This window comes from Equus quagga, chromosome 13 (assembly GCF_021613505.1).
Source record: "Equus quagga isolate Etosha38 chromosome 13, UCLA_HA_Equagga_1.0, whole genome shotgun sequence".
Classification (NCBI taxonomy): Eukaryota; Metazoa; Chordata; class Mammalia; order Perissodactyla; family Equidae; genus Equus; species Equus quagga.
The window spans coordinates 1,628,024-1,648,050 of record NC_060279.1 but is presented as its reverse complement, the minus strand read 5'-3'; the positions used below and the strand labels follow the sequence as shown (position 1 = coordinate 1,648,050).

The following is a 20,027-nucleotide window of genomic DNA, read 5'->3' as shown; positions in this document are numbered from 1 at the left end:
CACGGGGGGGTCGAGGCGCCGGCCCCGGGCGCAGGCACGGGGGGGTCCAGGCGCAGGCCCCGGGCGCAGGCACGGGGGAGCGAGGCGCCGCCAGGGCGAAGCCGGCGGGAGCGGAGCGCCAGGCGGGCTCTCAGGCTGCACGCGCGGGGACCCAGCCGGACGTCGGCCGCGACGCCCAGTGACCCGCCACGCAAACCCGGCCGCCCCCGGGCGCCCTCCCGCGCTCCCACGCGTTTTCCGCGCCCCGGCCGACGCGGCGCGCCCAGAAGCATTCGGGAGGCGGGCGCACGTCTGTGGGTCAGCGGCCCCTCTTTGCGCGTGTGGAGGAATTTTCACGAGACGGAGACAGACAGTAGCCAGCCTGCACCCGGGGAGCGCACGCGCCCCACGATCACGCCGCGCTCCACGCGCGAACCCAGGCGCCGCCTCCCCGGCTTCGGTCGGACTTGCCCGGAACCTTTCCTGCGTGATCTGGTGCCTCCCGCCGGGACAATGCCGATGAACACACAACATAGCAAGGACTAGTAGTCTAAGTATATGCCTGAACTTTCTGCCTCACTTACATGATCTGGGAGAAAACAGCCTCAAATATCTGCACTTTTTAAGGAACTTAGTGATGGTATGATTTTTATTCCTTAAAAAATACCACAATTAAATGATTCCGAGAGCGTTTGTTCTTCTTTTTGGTTAGGCATATGTATGGACAGCCCACGTGAAATGAACAAGGAAGGCGGGGGAAGAGAGCGGAAGTGACGGGGTCTTCTCACCCAGAAAGTCTCCGGAGCTTGCGCCTGGCTGCCGCGGCGCCCCGCGTTGAGACGCAGGTCTGGGAAGCGGGCAGGGGAGCAGGCGTCGTTGCTGGAGCCGAGACCAGGCGGCCAGAGTCCTCAGGGATGAACCTCGAGCTGCTGGGTGAGGAGGGCGGTGGCTGCGTCCTAGAGAACCCTTCGGTCCTGGGAAGGAGGGCGCTCGGGCGGGCGGGGAAGCGGGCTGCAGCCTTGGGGACGCCGTTCTGCGGTGGGTCGTCGGGCGCTCGATGTGGGGCGGCCGCGGCAGGAGGAAGCCCAGCTTCTGCCCGAGCAGAATGCACTGCCTTTCTCGAGGCCCTTTTCAGGTCAGTTGTGGAGTGATAGGGACAGTTTGTGACTTGGCTTTGATTACAGGGATCACGGGTGCTGAGGTAGCCAGAGCGGGCAGGACCAGGGTTATTGGGGAAGGAATCGGGGGAAGTGAGGCTTGAGGGGAAGCTTTGAAGACTTGTCAGGGCTGGGTGCCTGGACAGGCACAGTCTTTTTCTAGAGACCCGGGATGCCTAAGGAGGGACACTGGGAGGTCTGATAGAAGTCCTTTATTGAACAGACGTGGCTCAGAGGGTAGTGACTTGAAGGCACTGAGGAAGTAAATGGTGTAGTTGGCACTGGAATCCGGTTATCTTGACTTCCTGTTTAAGGTCCTTAACTACCAGGGACGCTGTATGGAACACCAAAGTGTGAACTACAGAAGCAGTTGCCTTTTGTTACCCTCGAAGTCATTTCCTCCCTACCCCTTACCCGGCTTGTTTAAAAACTGGAGTTCTTTTCTTCTAGGGTTTCATTAGGTATTTAGCATGGTAGCCTAGGGATGTCTGAGGTTTTCCAGAACTCCTAGACGACTTGCTGTATTTAATGGTACGATTCTCTTAAAAATAATTCAGAAGATGTACTGCTGTCCAAAGGGCTACAGGATTATTTAAGAAATGGTCTTCACCTTTAAGGAATTTCTTGTTCAGCTGAGTTAAGGTGGTTATGTAAGTAGCCATAATATATTGCAGAATGTAGATCGGCCTTTAAGAGCTGTTACCAAGTGCTAAGAATATTAGAAGAGAAAGTGAATATCTTTGGGACAGGGGAAGAAAAAGGTAATCAGGAACAAAAAAAACCTGTAGAGGAGTTTGAGTTTTGAGTGGACACTTAAGATTGGTAAAAAATTGACAGAGTGAAATACGAAGATATGGAGTTAGAATGCTCGTTAGGAATATGTTTGAGCTAAGACATCAGTGAGAGAAGACCTGAAGAATTTTCTTGCTTGGCCCTGTTGTGGGTACTATGAATAAAGAGAAGGCCAGGAGACGGGTTGGTGCCTTCTGTTTTGTGGCGTCTCTCGAATGCCACAACTGAGAAGTTTGTGCTTTTTAAGGAAAGTAAGGCAGATCCGTTGGATTGTTTTGACCTGGTAAGTAACTCAGTCAGAGCTATGATTTTTTTAAAGGTTCATCTGACAGCAATGTATAGTGGAGTCTTGGAGAGTGTGAAACCATTGTGGAGGGCTAGAGCACATGAGTGATAAAGAAGGCTTGAGCTAGGAAATGGAATGAGAAGACATTGAGGAGGGAGAGTTGACAGAATTTGAGAATTGTTGCCTGGGGCGGCGGTGGTGGTGGGGTGCTGGTGGTGAGGAAGAGTGAAGTGCAGAATGATGGCAGCCAATAATGTTATTGCTAACGGATATTTAAGGACATTGGGAACAGACAGTGTTGGATATGTTGAGTGTGGATCTGGGGTTTAGGAGCTAGGTTTGGATTTAGGAGAGAGATTTGTAATCCTGCAGGTGGGCTAATTGAAACCTGGTGTGTAGAGAACAAGACCAAGGGAGAAAGTAGGAGGGGCAGAAAAGAAAACTACTGAGGACAGAATCTTGGACAATTACCTGTGTTTAGGAGATAAGAAGAGAAATAAATGATAATAAATAAACTAACAGTTGTATGGTACTTCCTATCAGCTAGGCATATTTTCAGGTGCTTTCCGTATGTTTTTGCACGTAGAGGTCGAGGGGAATGTAGGTTGGTGTGGTGTCTTCCACAGAAGCGAGTTGTGGAGCATGGGAGGTTGAGAGCTGAGACAGGGCTGCTCTGTTTAGTCCTTAGGCACCTGGGACCCTCAGCAAGTTGAGCAAAGCCAGGTTACAGTGATTTTAGGAAGGTGCGGGAGATGACATGGAGGCAAATGGTTGATCCTTATTTTAAAAACTTAAGGATGGAGGAAAGGTGATAGGGTAGTACCTTGAAAGAGATGGCAGAGTCACGGGAAAGGGTTTTTTTGAAATGATACAGAGGATTCATGAAGGTGAAACTTAGGAAGGAGCATTTAGCATTGGAAGGTTAGACAATTTAAAAGAATGCTCTGTCCAAAAGATATACGTTTGATGGAAATGACTCTGGGTTTTAGAGCGAGAAAGTTAATGACTGCAAATAAAAAGGAGAAAGGAACAGAAGTGATGTGATTGTGGGAGCACACTAAAGGGGATGTGGCTAGATCAAGGAAACACGTGATCACGTGTTACTAATGTGGACACTCAAGATACTAATTTTACTTCTGCACCCACATTTTGAGCACTTGCTGTGTATCAGGTGGTATGTACTGGAGATACAAAGGGAAATAAGTTTTTCAAACTTATTTCTACCACAACTCACAGTAAGAAATATATTTTCTCTCACAATCTGTTATATATACATACACATGTAACTAAGTTTCTTGAAATTATGCTTAATCCTGGTTATGTTCAGTGTCCTCTCATATCTTCTAATCTACTAAAAAACTGGTTGTGGCTCACTAAATTGACTTAGCCATTTACGGTGAATTGAGTCTTGCTGTGTGAAAAGCATTGAAATAAGCTACAGCCTTTGCCCTTGATAAATGCATAGAACTAGGTGGAGAAATGTAAGCTAGTGATTGTGTGTAATATGGAACATGGTAAATGAATGCATTATGAGAATCCAGCCGAAAGAGCAGTTAATTCTGCACTGTTGGTGGTGGGGTGGCAGTAAAATTTGAGGATGGTTTTACAGAGGAAGTGCCATTTACCCTTGTCTGGAAAGATGGAGTAGGATTTTTCTGGAGGGACAGGTTGGAGAAGGTAATTACCAGTGTGGAGGACAGCAGGGCAAACGTTCTGAGGCACGAGTGTGTGTGGGATGTTGAGGAAGTGGTTAGCGGTCTGCATCTGGTGCTTGGGATGAGTTGTGTGAGGGTCTGCATTAGGTGCTGGTGGGGAGTTAGCTCAAGATAAAATGGAAAATACTGATTGGGGCCAGATTGAAGTTGTTTCTTAAAATTACACTGAGGAGTTTAGTGTATTGTTTAGCAAGGGCGATTTTTAAGCAAGTGAATGGCATGATGAGTTTTTAGGCTTAGAAAGTTGGCAGTGGCAGCTTTGTGAAGGATTTGATGAGGGAGGCAAGACTGGAGCCAAGGACATGTAGTAATTATGGTGGTGATGGCATCAGATTGGGGCGGGGTGGGGTCTGTTATCTAGACAGCCACAAGTTGTATTTCTCTGAAAGAAATGCCACTAATTGTGTCATCACCTGTTAGATCGCGGAAGCAGAATGCAAACTTCTACTCTGGACCTAACTGTTACAAAAGGGAGGGATTGGCTGGCAAGTAGAAAATAATAGGACCATTGGGAGAGAAGGTCCATGAAATTTTAGAACTCATGATAATCAAGTCTTTAAGGAGGTGGATGTTTAGCAATTTAGAGAATAGACATTATTCCATCTTGAGACTGGGAGGAAGAAAGCTGGAAAGGCCTGGGAAAACTAAAAGGCATTTTGGAGAAAGCATCCTAAGAGAAAAAAAGGAGGCGGCACCTGAAGAAGCCGGTCTGATTGCGCTGAAAGCGGTCCAGCCTCAGTCCAGAAAGGTGTGTGAGCACGTGAGGGTGGCACTGGCTTTTAAGAACAGTGTCCGGAAAGCTAGTGTGATTGAAGGCCAGGAGTGTAAACCCGAGGCAACTAGAAAGGGTGTTTCACATGGGGGTGTGAAGAGCAGAGGAGTTTGCTGCTTGGGCTGGTGGTGTAATACTAAAATTGTTCATTCAACAACCGGCACGTATCTGTTGTGTGCCTACTGTGGACTTTATAAACAAAGGGGTAGTGTAATGTGTAACTTTTTATTTTTCTTTTGCCTTCTCTGGGAAAAAGGATTTTTCTTGGATGGAGCAAATGAAGTGAACATTGGTTGTTGCCAAGAAAAGCCCTCAGTGGGTAGAGATTTTAAAAAGGCAGGTCACTTAGCTCCCTTCTCTTGGCTGAATTACATTCCTTGGCCCTGAGGGAGCTTGCAAGTGAAAGAACTGTTGGTGGTCTGAGATTTGGGCAGAGAAAGGAGGACATGCTGCAAGAAAGGAGGTGGGCAGATTTTGACTTTAAATAAAGGGCAGGTGTGTTTTGCAAATCACAGACTAGTAACTTTGAGGTCAGGTTTGGGCAAGATTCTAGAGGTTTTTTTTCCCCAGTTATTTGATTGAGGTCATATTGGTTTATTACATTGCGTAATATCAGGTGTGCATTATTATTTATCAGTTTCTGTCTAGACTGTGTCATGCTCACCACAGTAGCCTAACTTTTATCTGCCAACTACTTATATGTCCCTTTACCCCTTTCGTTCATCGCCCCCTTCCCTTTGAGAGGCTTTTTTTTTGGCTGAGGAAGATTAGCCCTGAGCCATTCTGTGCTGAACTGCCCTGTGACCTAGTGCTTAAGTTTGACGCACTCCGCTTGTGCAGTCCGGATTCACAGGTTTGGATCCCGGGCCCAGACCTACACCACTCTTCAGGGGCCATGGGGCCGGCCCCTAAAAACATCCCTTTGCCCATCTTCCCCTCAGCAGTAGATGTTGTGTCTCTCGACATTTTCCTGTCTGATGGATGCCAGTGGCGTGTAATTTTTGTTTTGATTTACGTTTCTCTGGCGACACCTGAGTTTGACTATTTTCCTGAGACGCCATCTGATGTTGTTCTGTGACTTGTTTACTCAGATTCTTTGTCTTTTTCTCTTTGGTGGTTTTTTCTTATCGATGTGTAAGCTTGCTTTATAATATATGTGTCAACTCTTACCAGTCATCTGCTTTGCTTTGCAGTTTTTTCTGAATCTGTTTATCAGAACTTTTGCCATGCAGAATGTTGTAATTTTCATGTAATCAAATGCATTTCCCTTTTTTTTGGGTTTCCTCATATGGTTGAGGTCTTCTACTCCCTACATCACACATATGGTCTGCTAGATTTCTGTTTTTTAAAAATATTAATTTAGGGGCTGGCCCAGTGGTGCAGCGGTTAAGTTTGTGCACTCTACTTCGGCAGCCTGGGGTTCGCGGGTTCAGACCCCCAGTGTTGACCTACGCACTGCTCATCAAGCCATGCTGTGGTTGCATCCCTCATACAAAGTAGATTTGTAGCTCAGAGCCAATCTTCCTTACCCCCCCCCCCCGCAAAATTTTTAATTTACCTGAATTTATTTTTATATGTGATATGGAAGAGGAATTGTAACTTTTTTCTCTTCCAGATAGATAGTCAGTTGTCTATCCCCATATATTAAATAAATTCCCCATTAAATTGAAATGCCACCTTTATCATATATCAGTGGCCTTACAGTACATTTAGAAAATTTTGTTTTTTACATTTATCTTTAATCTGTCTGGAATTGCATAAAATGTATTAGTTTTTGGAGAAAGCCATTAAGCTTTCCCATCCCAGAATGCAGATTGTCTTTTCACTTGCTCAGATTTTATGGCCTTAACAAAGACTTCATAGTTCTCTCCATACTTGTCCTGTGTCTTCCTTATTACCTTTTTCCTTAAATATTTTATATGTTTGTGGTGGTTGTGAATGGAGTTTGCCCTTTCATTTCCATTTCTGTATGCTAATTGCTAATGTAAAGAAAAGCTATTAATGTTTGAATATTTTTCTTATATCAAACCAGCTTACCAGTATTTTCTTATTAATTTGGGTAGTTTTCTTGTTAGAGTCTTGTTCATTTTCTGTTTTCTAGATTTTCAGTGACATCAGCAAAAGAGAAGTAGTTTTATCTCCTCATATTCAACATTTAAACCAGTTATTTCATTTTCTTTCCATGGGCTGGAACTTCCAAGATAATACTAACTAATGATGGTGATATATCCCTTTCTTGTTGCTGATATGAATTGAAATGGTTGTAATATTTCACCTTTTGGAATAATTGTGTTTTTGGTAAATAGTTTTATCTTTATTGTAGTCTTCTATTCCTTTTATTAAAAACGGTTATTGAGTTTTAGGAGATGTTTTTTCAGCATCTACTGGTAGGATTATATGGCTTTTAAACGTTCTAACTGAGGTGCATTGGAATGCACTGTGCTGTGAAGGTATTTGGAGTGGTCTTGCCCTCATCGTGTTCCTTTTTTCTTTTCTGCTACGTCATAGTGCCTTCTTGTATGCTAGAGTAACAAACTCCAGGTTCTTTGTGTTTAGGATTTGCTTATAGTTGTATATGCTGCTAGAAATTACGTTTCAAGTCTGCAGAATCTAAAGATGAAATATCATGAACCATTTATGTTCTTAAGTGAAGGGGACTCTTGTTTCCTTTTTTGTACTGTCTCTATCAGGTTTTGGTATCGGTTATGTTGGCTTTATAAGAAACTAATATATATTTTTTTCTGCTCAGAAATAGCTTGAATAACGTAGTATCTATTTACTGCTTGAGATTTAGGAGAAATTGTTCACAAAATCATGTGATGCTCCTGCCTTTTTATTTTTTTGAATGGTACGTCTTTACCGGCCTTTCGGTGTGTTCTTTATTCATTGGTCCAGTCAGGGATTTTTCTTCTGTAATCAGTTTCGGAAATGTGTATTTTGTTATGAAAGTCATTCATGCTTTTTCAATTATCAAGCGTGTTATGAAGTTAAATCTCTTTGGCATTCATATGTTTGGGCATCTTTTTTTTTTCTCTTAAGTAATCTAATTGTAACACAAAATGGTAGATGGTAGGAGGATGGAGCATGTAAAAGTGGTTTTGAACACTCTCTAAAGAAATGGCCTTGTGCCCCATAACCCTGTTTGACAGCGTTCTCGTGCAGGCCCTTCAACCAGAGTACCCCAAACTAGCTTGGTCTTTCTTATATGTCACTTTCTCTTTGTGCTCCTTTAAACTCCGTATTGTAGTCTTGTCAACCAAGGTGACCCTCAAAAAAAGAAAAAAAAAAAAAAGAAACCCACCCCAAAACATAAAACAAAAGTACAGAATTAGGGGTAATCTGTGTTGGGGGGCTTATCACACATTGGAAGGGTCCCTGGATTCTGGATTCTTGTGTGTGGTTTTCCTTTCTTTCAGTACAGCAGGTCACACTCTGCCCTTTTCTGAGTACTTTATATTGTTAGGCTGTGGGTTTTTTGTTTGTTTTGTTTTTAATTTTTGAATAAACACTCCTTTTTTTTGTTTTGCAACCATGTGAATATAGATCTATATTACTGCTTTGGAAAGATGGGTAGGATATATTCCTAAAGAGCAAATCACATAATAATGTGTAGTATTTTATTTAAGAAACAAATTAAACCTTAAATACATGTTTGTATAAGCATATAGAAATATATGGAAACTTTTAGCTTGGTGAGTGGGTTGCAGGGAGGAAATTATCATTTTTTTAAAGTTTTTTTTAGTAAATTTTTTTTTTTGCAGAGGAAGATTTGCCCTAAGCTAATATCTGTTGCCAATCTTGCTCTTTTTCGTTCCTCGCCCCCTCATCCCCAAAGGCCCAGTACGTAGTTGTTTATAGTTGTAAATTCTTCTAGTTTCTGCTTTGTGAGCTGCCACCACAGCATGGCTACTGACAGATGAGTGCTGTGGTTCTGTGCCTGGGAACTGAACTCGGGCCACCAAAGCAGAGCGCATCGAACTTTAACTGCTAGGCCAGCAGGGCTGGCTCTTTGATTTTTTAATGATACATTTCTGTATTACTTACATGTATTACTTTAGTAACTTTAAAAAGATTTCTTTCAAAAACTAGCTTGATCTGGTTTCAGCACTTCATTTCATTCTTTTCTTTCATAACTGAATGCAGTCAGCCACCGTAAGTGTGGTACACATTAGATAAATCAAGATACTTACCTTTTTTGGCAATTATTTACCTTTAGCTTCATCTTTGTTTTAGTTTTCTTAACGGTAGGGCTTCTGTTTTTTTGATTAGTTAGTTTTAATGTTTTCACTATTTAGTTTTCTATTAATTTTCATGAAGGACAAACTATAATAAAACTGGTATTCAGACTTTTTTTTAAAGCAGTAGACTTTTTTAAACGAAATCTTATTTAACACCCTAAATGTAGAACAGCTTTCTTGGACCTGTGGTTCTCAGAGTATAGTTTAGAAACCACTGTAATAAGGTATTTAGGTAATAAGACGCGTAAATACTGACCAAGATGGTGCTGCTGCTGAAATCAAACTCTGACAAGCAGAGAGTATGATCATACCATCATCTATAGCTTGAAATGTTTATTACTAATGTGTAGATATCAAATTTAATATAGGAAAAGCATTTGGGGATGTTGATAGCAAAATGTTGTTTGCTTAAGAAATTAATACAGAGAATTATGTGTTTAACCAACTACCAGATTATGTTACAACCTAAAAGCTATTATTAGGGGGCCAGCCCCAGTGGCCTAGTGGTTAAGTTCAGTGTACTCTGCTTTGGTGGCCCAGGTTTGGTTCCCGGGCGTGGACCTTCCACCACTTGTCTGTCGGTGGCTGTGCTGTGGCAGTGGCTCACATAGAGCAAGAGGAAGATTGGCACAGATGTTAACTCAGGGCAAATCTTCCTCGGCAAAAAAAAAGCTATTAGGAAGGAGAATGATCACTGCTGGTTGGCTGCTGTTAATAAGGTTTTAGAGAGTAGTTGGGACTTAGATAATTGGACTGATTCAATTTTTAAGTTTGTTATAAAAATAACCATAGTAACCCCATTACATGTTTATATAAATAACATTTTTATGAAAAATAACTATTCTAAAACAAAAGACATTGAGTGAGAAGAGTGGTATTGTTTTACGTTTTTACAAATCTTTTTCATGTTTGCCTAAATAGAAGTCGGCACATTCTTACATCTCTTCCTGCAACATCACCAGTCTCTGTTGGAACCTCACAGGTCATATAGCCCCAGGAGAACTCACCTGTAACTTATCAGATAAGGAGAGTAAAAATGCAAATACCATCTTAGTATGATAATGAAAATAGGTGTGACCTCGTGGGGTCCCTGAAAGGGTGTAAGTTCCCCGTCCACACTTTGCAGACCACTGCTCTCCACCATTCATGAGCTGTAGGATCCCTGGTATGTTGCACGTGTTCCATCAACTCTCTTTCTTTGCTTTGTTGCAGAGTCCTTTGGGCAGAATTATCCAGAGGTAAGAGTATAGTATTGTTGTCATTTTAGGAACGTGGTAACTCACTAGCTTTTGTTTTCGAGTGGAAAATGCATTTGGATCCTTTTTTTTTCCCCCTTTTGCACAACAGAAGAAACTAAATGTTTAATTTTGAGCAGGGGAAGAGAGAGATAGGCAATATTGGCTGGAAATCTCACCATAATGTTGTAAATCTTACAATTCATTTCCCTTTAAATTAAAACAAGACTTTGATTGTAGGCTTTTTCACAAATAGTACCATCGCCTTTACGTAGGTTTTTTCCCTGTGTGCTTTTCTAGTTTTGATCAGTGTTTTCACGTAGTAGTAATTAGTATGTATGTTAAAAGTATGCTTCACTTTTTTTTTTAAAGATTTTACCATTTTATTTATTTATTTTCCTCTTCTCCCCAAAGCCGCCCAGTACATAGTTGTATATTCTAGTTGTGGGTCCTTCTAGTTGTGGCATGTGGGACGCTGCACCACCGTGGCCTGATGAGCGGTGCCATGTCCGTGCCCAGGATTGGAACCAGCGAAACCCTGGGCCTCTGAATCAGAGCAGGCGAACTTAACCACTTGGCCACGGGCCCGGCCCCTGCTTTACTTTTTTAAATGTAAAAATATTTTGTAATACTTGCAATATGTATCAGTGTAGTCATTATGGTTGTTTTAAATGGTTTGGTATTAATATAAAATAATTTATTTGACTCTCCTAATGTTACTCATATAGGCTGTTCCAGGGTTTTTGTTTTAAATAATTTTTCCTGGAATAAATTCCAAGAACTATGATTACTGGGTCAATAGGATGACTCTTATAGTGAATCTTGTTATCTTTTACCTAATTGCTCTCCAGAGTGTGTGTACAAAGTTACAGTGGTGATGTCAGGGATTGATCACATCTGTTTCCAAAAATTCTATTAGCTTTTATAAATATCTCTTCATTTTGGCTAGTTTAATATGTATAAGAAGACACGTAGATTATTTTGGTATATGATACATCATAATTTAAATTCAAGAGGAGTATCATAGATGGTAGAGAACCTCTAAGAAGTAATTTGGATACCTGGCATTATTGTCTATATTTCTGTGTTTGCTTTAATCTTTAGGAAGCTGATGGAACTTTGGATTGTATCAGCATGGCCCTGACTTGCACCTTTAACAGGTGGGGCACACTGCTTGCAGTTGGCTGTAATGATGGCCGAATTGTCATCTGGGATTTCTTGACAAGAGGCATTGCTAAAATAATTAGTGCACACATCCATCCAGTCTGTTCTTTATGGTAAGTAATTTTAATATTAATGTATTTAATATGAGTTAAATTAGAGGGATTAATGGTAACTGTGTAATTGCCAATCTGATTATAGATACTTTAATATTTAGAGTTTTAAATATTTAGCCATTAGTAATACAATTTCTCATAGCTTAGGTGGACCTTGAACCCATGCTGTCCTTGAAGCACCTTTGTGGAGAGAAATTCGGTGTAATATGGATCTCTATCAGGCTGTGTCTGAGAACAATACTGAAATGAGATATTTACAGATTGCAGCTGTAGTAATATTTGTGATATTGACCTTTCATTTAAAATAAAAGTTTTGGTTAGGAGAGAAGCTGGGAAGACATCTGGTCCAGCTTTGTCTAGATTCTTGAATTCCAGCAGTTTTATCCAGCAGTGATCACAGGCATGCTTCTTCCTTCATTGAATTATAGTTATTAAGGCTTTCTGTTAAAGATATGGAGCTGAAATCTGGTGTAATATAGAGTCCCAGGAATTTCTCTCTTACTCTCTAAGACTACCCTATTTGCTTCAGAAAACTTTATTTTGGAGCACTACTTCTTTTAAATGAACTTGGGGCCAAAAACAGCACCTCATCAGATCTCGATTTATTAAACTGTAACATCTTTCCTTTTGTGTAAGTAGAACCAGCAGTGGTACTGTAAAGCCCTGGATTGAGAGGGGCCTGAATCCCAGGCTAGGCTGGGCCGCTGATGAACCGGCAGCTTTGGCCAAAACTTTTCTCTAATGTGCAGAGTGAGAGCACCAGCCTGAATGGTCTTCTGGGTCTCTTCCAGCTCCTTTGCATTTCACTTCTTTTTTATTGTTGTGTTCTTACAATGAAGATTTAAAAAGATAAGTATATTTTTAACAACTTTATTAAGATATATATAAATCATATACTATAAAATTCACTCTGTGTACAATTCACTGGTTTTATTATATATTTGCAGAGTTGTGCAACCATTATTACAATCTAATTTGAGAACTGTTAAAAAATATACATATATTTTTATTATAAAATAATATAGAATCATTTAGAAAATTATGGAAAATACAGCAAAGTAGAAAGAAGCACTACTGTCTGCCATAGTTCCACCACCCAGATGTTACTACTATATTACCAAGAAATTATAAATATTTTGATATATTTTGATATACAGTTTTTAAAACAGAGTTCATAATTGTGCTATCTTCTATTTTATATTTTGCTTTTTACCTCCTTAACACTGTCCAGAAATTTTCTTGCTTGCATAGCCTTTAAAAACTTTTTTATTGCTATATATCTTCTGATAGATAAACCATAATTTACTTAGTAATTTTTTGTTTCTCTGCTACATAATATTTAGTGAATGTCTTTGTGCATAAAGTTTTTCTCGTATTTATTCATTCAGCAAACATTGAACATGAGTTATGTACTAGGTACTGTGTTAGGCATTGGAGACATGAAACAAATAAGGGGAGATTCTTGATTAGTAGAGGGAGGTGTGTGTGCATACAGGTACATATACTGAAGCTTTATAGGTCCTATACAAGAACTACATTTGAGATTTAGTGGAGGTGAAAGTCTGAAGGAGGAAATAATCAATTATACTAGAGGAGAATGGTCATCAGGGAAGGCTTCAAAGATCAGGTAATTTCTAACTTGAAACTTGCAAAATGAGTATTTGCCAGTTTTGTTCCAAGCAGAGAGCACTGCACAGGTAAAGGCACGTCGGCTTGAAGCAAGCGTGGTAGGATGAGGACCTGCAGATAGTTCAGGATAGTGGATTGTGGTATGAGAGGTGCGATACGGCAACAGCCAAGGTAAGCTGAGAGCCTCATGGAGAACATTGTGTGCCACACTGTGGATGTGAACCTCACCTTGTAGGTACTGTGAAGCCATTAAAAGATTTTAGGAAGGAAAGTGACATGATGAGCATTGTATTTTAGAAAGATCTCTAGAACAGCATGTAGAAGAGAGATAGAAGGGGACAGTGACTGATAAGAGAAGAATTGCAGTGGTCTAGGCTGGAGTTGAGAAGGATACTTGAAGTGGGAATGGAGCTGAGTGGTACAGATAGGAGAAATGGTAGGAATAAGAGGTCCTGTCATTAATTAGATAAAGGGGTGCGAGTGAAGTATAGATGTTAAGATGATCCTCAGGTTTCTGGCTTGGATGAAGATACCATTATAAGATTTGAGGGGAAATGGTGAGCTTGAGGTCATGGGTGCATGTCTCCTTATATTTTAGTGCAATTACTTGTTTTATTAATCTCTGCCCTGGAAGAGGATAAGTGCTGTGATACACGAACCTTGTCTGTCTGCCATTTTGCTGCTGTATTCCCAGCTTCTAGCATTGCACCCCGTGTCTAGTAGGCATGGAGATCCTGGTTGCATGAATGCAGGTATCTTAGTGGAGATGCCTGGTAGGTGCTTGATCTGTGATGTTTCGTTAGAGTCCACTTCCAAAAGTGTCTTATTACTAGGTCATAGGATCTGAACAGTGAAGAGATTTTCTCCCTCTCCCTCCAACGTTTTTTAACTTTTTATCACAAAACTTGATTACTAAAAAAAAATTCAAACAACATATGAGTATATAAAGTAGAAAAATCAAAGCCCGAGTATGGACTGTATCTTTTTTCTGTAAGATGTATCTATGTCCTTTTCTCTACACATATAAAAAAGTACATGCACATATCCGTGTGTATGTTCTTTAAAAAATGGAGACATGCTGTGTATTTTGTTCTGTATCTTGCTTTTCTACTTAATATATAGTGGATATTTTTCTCTATTGAGATATATGTATATCTCTCTATTTTATTTTATTATTTTATTTTGTTTTGTTTTTACTTTTGTTTTTTTGAGGAAGATTGGCCCTGAGCTAACAACCGTGCCCATCTTCCTCCACTTTATGTGGGATGCCTGCCACAGTATGGTTTGATAAGCAGTGCATAGGTCTGTGCCCAGGATCCAAACCAGCGAACCTCAGGCCGCCAAAGTGTGAAATTAACCGCTACGCCACTGGGCCAGCCCCTGTGTGTCTCATTTTAAATAGATATGTGTGTGTACCTATATATGTAGTATTCCATAGTACATATGCAAGATAATAATTCTGTAATTTTTGGTACATATATTTATATACATCACAGTTATGATCAGTAGTTAACATGCATTTTATGTTTTTCTTTGATTCAGTCATTTAAAATATAACTTATTTTAATTGTCATATAATATTTGAACATATTAGGGACTAAGAAAGTTTCACCAAGAGAACTTTTAGGTAGGCGTGATAGCGGTCTTTAACTGAAATGTGCTGACATGTGCAAGACAGAAAAATTGGCCCAAGGAGAAGCAGAGGACTGGTGGGTACTGAACAGAAGTTATAGGGAAACAAGTGTTAGCTTAGGGTAGAGAAAAGTTCCCAAGCAGAGGTGCCCGGGGATGGGACAGACTGCCCAGGAAGGAACTGATCAGTGGGACTGTCCCTGCTTGGACTTTCTGCCCTCTTCTCGGGGATGCTGCAGAAGCCATTCAGCACTGGTTGAATAGATGGGGCCATAGGTAGAACTAACTGATCTTCAAGTCTCTGAGACTTTAACACTTAATAGGGATCCATCTGTCTTTTGGAAAGAAACAAAACTGTCAGATGGAGGAAGTACAATAATCTTTAATTCTTGAGCTTATGGAATTTTGAATTGGAAAAAAAATATTTTTTTTTAATGGGAGAACCCCTCTTAGTTTTCACCTCTGTTTATAAGTTAATTTTTAAAATTAGATTTCCCTCTATTATTACGGAAATACGTGCTTGCTGTGAAAGAAAAAGATTATAGTACAAAAGGGTTTAAAGAAAAAATGGAATCATGACTAACGTTTTGTTCTATAATCAAATTGTGCTAAAAGACTTAGAAAAACAGCAGCAAAAGGTGTCCCTTGTCTCTCCCTACTCCCGATATTGTCCCGCTCCCAGTGTACTTCCATTCGTTTTGTGTGTTTCTTATATTCACCTTCATATTTCTAAATAACGTGTCTGTTACTTTTTCGTGGTTTGTTAATTTCAGAAATTTTCCATGGACTTGCCATTATGGTGTACAGTATGTGAGTTTATGCTCTCTCCCTCCCATCTGCCACTGAAATTGGGTGGCTGGCTGGCTTTTTTCTTGTGATTCCTCAAGTTACAGCATCTGTAGGCCTCTTCTTTTTTAGGTTTACATTCTCTAGAAGGATCTTCTGATTGCCTTTGTGAGGGTAAGATGACAGCACGTGTTCTAGAGCTGGTGGGAGAGGCGGCAGAGTCCTTTTGTCTGCAGACTTGAACTTAATCCCTCTGTGTTCACGTCCTCGTTTTACCCCTGTTGCCTCTGTCTCTCAAGTCCTGAGTCTGAGAATACATTTATCTTGTCTCTGATACACATAATTTTTGATGTTTTCTGAGCACTTGTTATGTCCCAGGCATTGAGCTGAGAATTTTATATGTATTAATCTTAATCCTCTCAGCAGTCTTCTGGGGGTCGATACTGTTGTTAGTCCCATGTTGTAGGTGAGGAAATTGAAGCTCAGAAAGGTTATATAATTTGCCTAAGATCACATAGCTGAAAGGTGGTAATGTGTAGGCTTCAGCGTAAGTTCTTCAGCATAAGAATATAAGCTCTCGAGCCTATGTTCTTAACCACGGAGGTAAATTGCCTGCCAGGTTCCTCAGTAGCAACACCTCTTTGTTGCAAAATTTGGGTAAATACTGGTTTGGGGTTTCTTTTTTTGTTTGTTCCTCTGTTTGTCATTTCTCAGTTTTCTTTTTCCTGCTTTCCTGTGGTTTTCTTGAACATTTTTTAGAATTCCATTTTGATTTATCTGTTATTTTTAAATTAAAAAAAATTTTTTTTTGAGGAAAATTAGCCCTGAGCTAACATCTGCTGCCAATCCTCCTCTTTTTCCTGAGGAAGACTGGCCCTGAGCTAACATCCATGCCCGTCTTCCTCTACTTTATATGTGGGATGCCTGCCACAGCATGGCTTGCCAAGCAGTGCCGTGTCTGCACCCGGGATCCAAACCGGCGAACCCCGGGCTGCTGAAGTGGAACGTGTGCACTTAACCACTGTGCCACTGGGCGGTCCCTTATCTATGTCATTATTATTATTATTATTTTCAAAGATTTAATTTTTTTTCCTTTTTCTCCCCAAAGCGCCCTGGTACACAGTTGTACATCTTTAGCTGTGGGTCCTTCTAGTTGTGGCATGTGGGACGTCGTCACCTCAGCATGGCCTGATGAGCGGTGCCATGTGTGTGCCCAGGATCCGAACCGGTGAAACCCTGGGCCGCCGAAGCGGAGTGCTCGAACTTAACCACTCAGTCCCGGGGCCGGCCCCTATTTAGGTTATTTTTGAGGGTGTTTCTTTGTATAGCTTTTTAGCGGTTACTAGGTGTTACGTTATGTATACATAACTTACCACAGTCTGCTAGTGTTGACACTTTACCAGTTCAAGCGGAGTATGGAAACCTCACCTCCCTTTACCCACCTTCGTTTATAGTGTAATTCTCTTAAGTATTTCCTGTCTGTACATTGAGACCCACATGAGACAGTGTTATAATTTTTTCCCCCCTGAGGAGGATTCACCCTGAGCTAACATCTGTTGCCAGTCTACCTCTTTTCACTTGAGGAAGAGTGGCCCTGAGCTAACGTTTGTGCCAGTCTTCCTCTACTTTGCGTGTGGGTCACGGCCACAGCATGGCTGCCAACAAGTGGTGTAGGCCCGCCTGGGAACCATACCCTGGGCTGCTGAAGCGGAGTGTGCCGAACGTAACCACTATGCCACAGGGCCGGCCCGACAGTGTTAGAATTTTTGCTTCAAATGTCAAAACTCAAGAAGAGAAAGAAGTCTATGGTATTTACCAATGTTTTTCTTTTTTTCATTGTTCTTTCTGATGTTCTAAGATTCCTCGTTTTATCACTTCCTTTCTGTTTAGAGAACAACTTTGAGGGTAGGTCTTTTAGGGTAGGTCTGCTTGCAAGAAATGTCTTTTACCTCTCTATTCCTGAAGGTTGTTTCCGCTGGATATAGAATTTGGGCTGACAGTTCTTTTCTTTCAAGTACTTGAAAATGTGCCGCTTCCTCTGGCTACCGTGTTTTCTGGTGAGAAATCTGCTGTCATGTGAATTGTCCCCAGAGGTGAGGTGTTGGTTCTCTCTTGCTGCTTTCAAGATTTTTTCTTTTTCTTTGTCTTTGTTTTTCTGAAGTTTGTCTTTGTCTTGGAGTGGATTTCTTTGAGCTCATCCTGTCTGAGGTTCCCTCAGTTTCTTGAATCTCTAGGTTTTATATCTTTTGCCAAATTGGGAAAATTTCAGCCATTACTTCTTCAAATACTTTTCAGCCCCGCTTTCTCTCCTCTCTTTCCAGGACTCTAGTGGTATGGATAATAGGTCTTTTATTATGGTCCCTCAGGTCCCTGAGGCTCTCTGTTTTTTCAGCCTGTTTTCTCTCTGTTGTTCAGATTGGATAATTTTTATTCTTCTGTCTTCCAGTTCACTGATTCTTTCCTCTTCTCTGTTGGCTGTTGAACCTATCTGTAAAGCTTATTTTAGTTATTGTATTTTTCGGTTCTAAAATTCCCATTTTGTTGTTGTTCTCTGTATCTTCTGTTTCTTTGCTGAGACTTTGTTTTTGTTTTTTTTCATTTGTTTCAAGCATGTTCATAATTGCTCATTGAAACATTTTTATGATGGCTGCATTAAAATCCTCGTCAGATAATATGTCATCTCTGTGTTAGTATCTCTTGTCTTTTCTCATTCAAGTTGAGGTTTTTTTGTTGATCGGTTGATCGTGATTTTGAGTTGGAACTTGGGCATTTTGAGGGTTGTGTTCTGAGACTGTAGAACTTAAGTCTCCTCTTTTAGCAGACCTCCCCTGATAAAGTACCAGGGAGGATGGGAGGGCACTATCTTGTTTTGCCAAATGGGTTAGAAGTCCAAGTTTCTCACTTGGCTTCATTATGCTGGGTGGGATTGGAAGTTCAGGCTCCCCACGAGGTCTTCTAGGCTAATATTGGCCTGGCAGGGAAGGATAGGAGTGCCTTGTTTCTACTCCCCACGTGGCCTCTGCTAACACTGCATTGGGGCTCCTCCTTACTGCCTGGGGGGTGTGATAGTCTGGCTCCGCACTGAGCTTTCTCTGACACCAGTGCAGTTGGGGGGAAGGGTACCTTGCTATAACTGGGCAAGAGTCTCCATTTAGACCTTGTCGACTGGGTTGGAGGTGGGGTTGCAGTTTTTTCTGTGTGGTGGTTGCTGGAGTAGAGTGATTGTCTAAAAGTTTTCTCTCTCTCTGGGCCGCCCTTTCCTGGTCTTTCAGCTGGAGGAAGTAGACTCTTCTTGAGGCTTTTTGTGTGTGTGCCCATTGGAGTTACTGTGTTGCTGACTTCTCCATCACCCTATCCAGGATATATGAGGCGAAAAGAAAATCCAAGGAACTCATTATTGTATCATTCCTTGTATTCTGCAGTGTCTAGCCAGTCTGTCTTCTCTATGCCTTTCAGAGTCTTTTTGTGTTTGTTTTATATGTAATGTCCTGGGTGTTTAGCTGTACCTTAGCAGGAGGAATTAATTCCTTTCTTAATTACTTTAAGCAACAGGTGCTTATCTTATTGTTTTATTTACGCTGTGATGGTGCTACTTCTGGGACAACCTCAGAGAGCTCAGATACTCCCTCCCCTCCCCCTAAAAAGAAATTATTATTTGTTACGTCCTCATTTAAGGGCTAGCTGATTGTAGATGCTTCTAAAATGTTTGAGTCTCTTATTTCACAGAGCCACTTGTGTTATCTTAAGCTATTAAGAGCTTTTGTTACTAGATACAAAAATGTCATGAAAATACTGTTATTTATTGCTTAATTGGGAAAGCTGTTGTGGATTTGAGTGAATGTAAAAAAGGAAATATTGTTGACCCTTGCAATTAGGGCAATATGTGTGACTTATGCATTTTTATCCATAAAAGTTGTATTATGTACTTTAACTTGGAATATGTGCTAAGTTACCGTTTTTTTCTTCTCAGCTGGAGTCGAGATGGTCACAAGCTCGTGAGTGCTTCCACTGATAACATAGTGTCGCAGTGGGACGTTCTTTCAGGGGACTGCGACCAGAGGTTTCGATTCCCTTCACCCATCTTAAAAGTCCAGTATCATCCAAGAGATCAGTATGTTTAATCTGAGCTCTTTTTTTCCTGGGGTGGGGTCTCATTCTATATGGATTAGCTCCAGACTCATGACAATGTCAGTTTAAGGTTTTAGGAGGCAAAAGCACACATCTCTTGAAACCTTCTACATAAAATAATCTTTCTCTCTAGGTTGGCTCTATTGAACAGATTTTAAGGAGAGTGTTATTGTGTTATATAATTAAAAACTGGCCAATAATTAAGAAATGGGCAAAAGTGGGAATAAGTGTAATAACTGCTTGGACCTGGCTTTTTCCTCCCTGATTATTTGAATTTATTTAGTAGGGTGAAATAATTCAATATTAAAACTATGTTTAAGAAAATGAGGGGCCGGCCCCATGGCTGAGTGGTTGGGTTTGTGTGCTCTGCTTTGGCGGCCCAAGGGTTTCGCTGGTTCGGA

General features: G+C 41.0%; 1 protein-coding gene across 3 annotated transcripts in view; it reads left to right on the top strand.

Moving 5' to 3' along the window:
- The first annotated feature begins 768 nt into the window (after nucleotides 1-768).
- Nucleotides 769-20,027, top strand: part of RBBP5 (RB binding protein 5, histone lysine methyltransferase complex subunit) — a 34,818-nt gene continuing 15,559 nt past the window's right edge. For 2 of the 3 annotated variants that reach the window (XM_046682444.1, XM_046682441.1), the window contains exons 1-4: nucleotides 769-912; nucleotides 10,152-10,177; nucleotides 11,279-11,451; nucleotides 19,469-19,609. In XM_046682444.1, the coding sequence (XP_046538400.1) occupies nucleotides 894-912; nucleotides 10,152-10,177; nucleotides 11,279-11,451; nucleotides 19,469-19,609 (359 nt within the window). In that variant the 5' untranslated portion in view covers nucleotides 769-893. The remainder of the gene's footprint in view (nucleotides 913-10,151; nucleotides 10,178-11,278; nucleotides 11,452-19,468; nucleotides 19,610-20,027) is intronic. The other variant, XM_046682442.1, reaches the window with a different exon arrangement.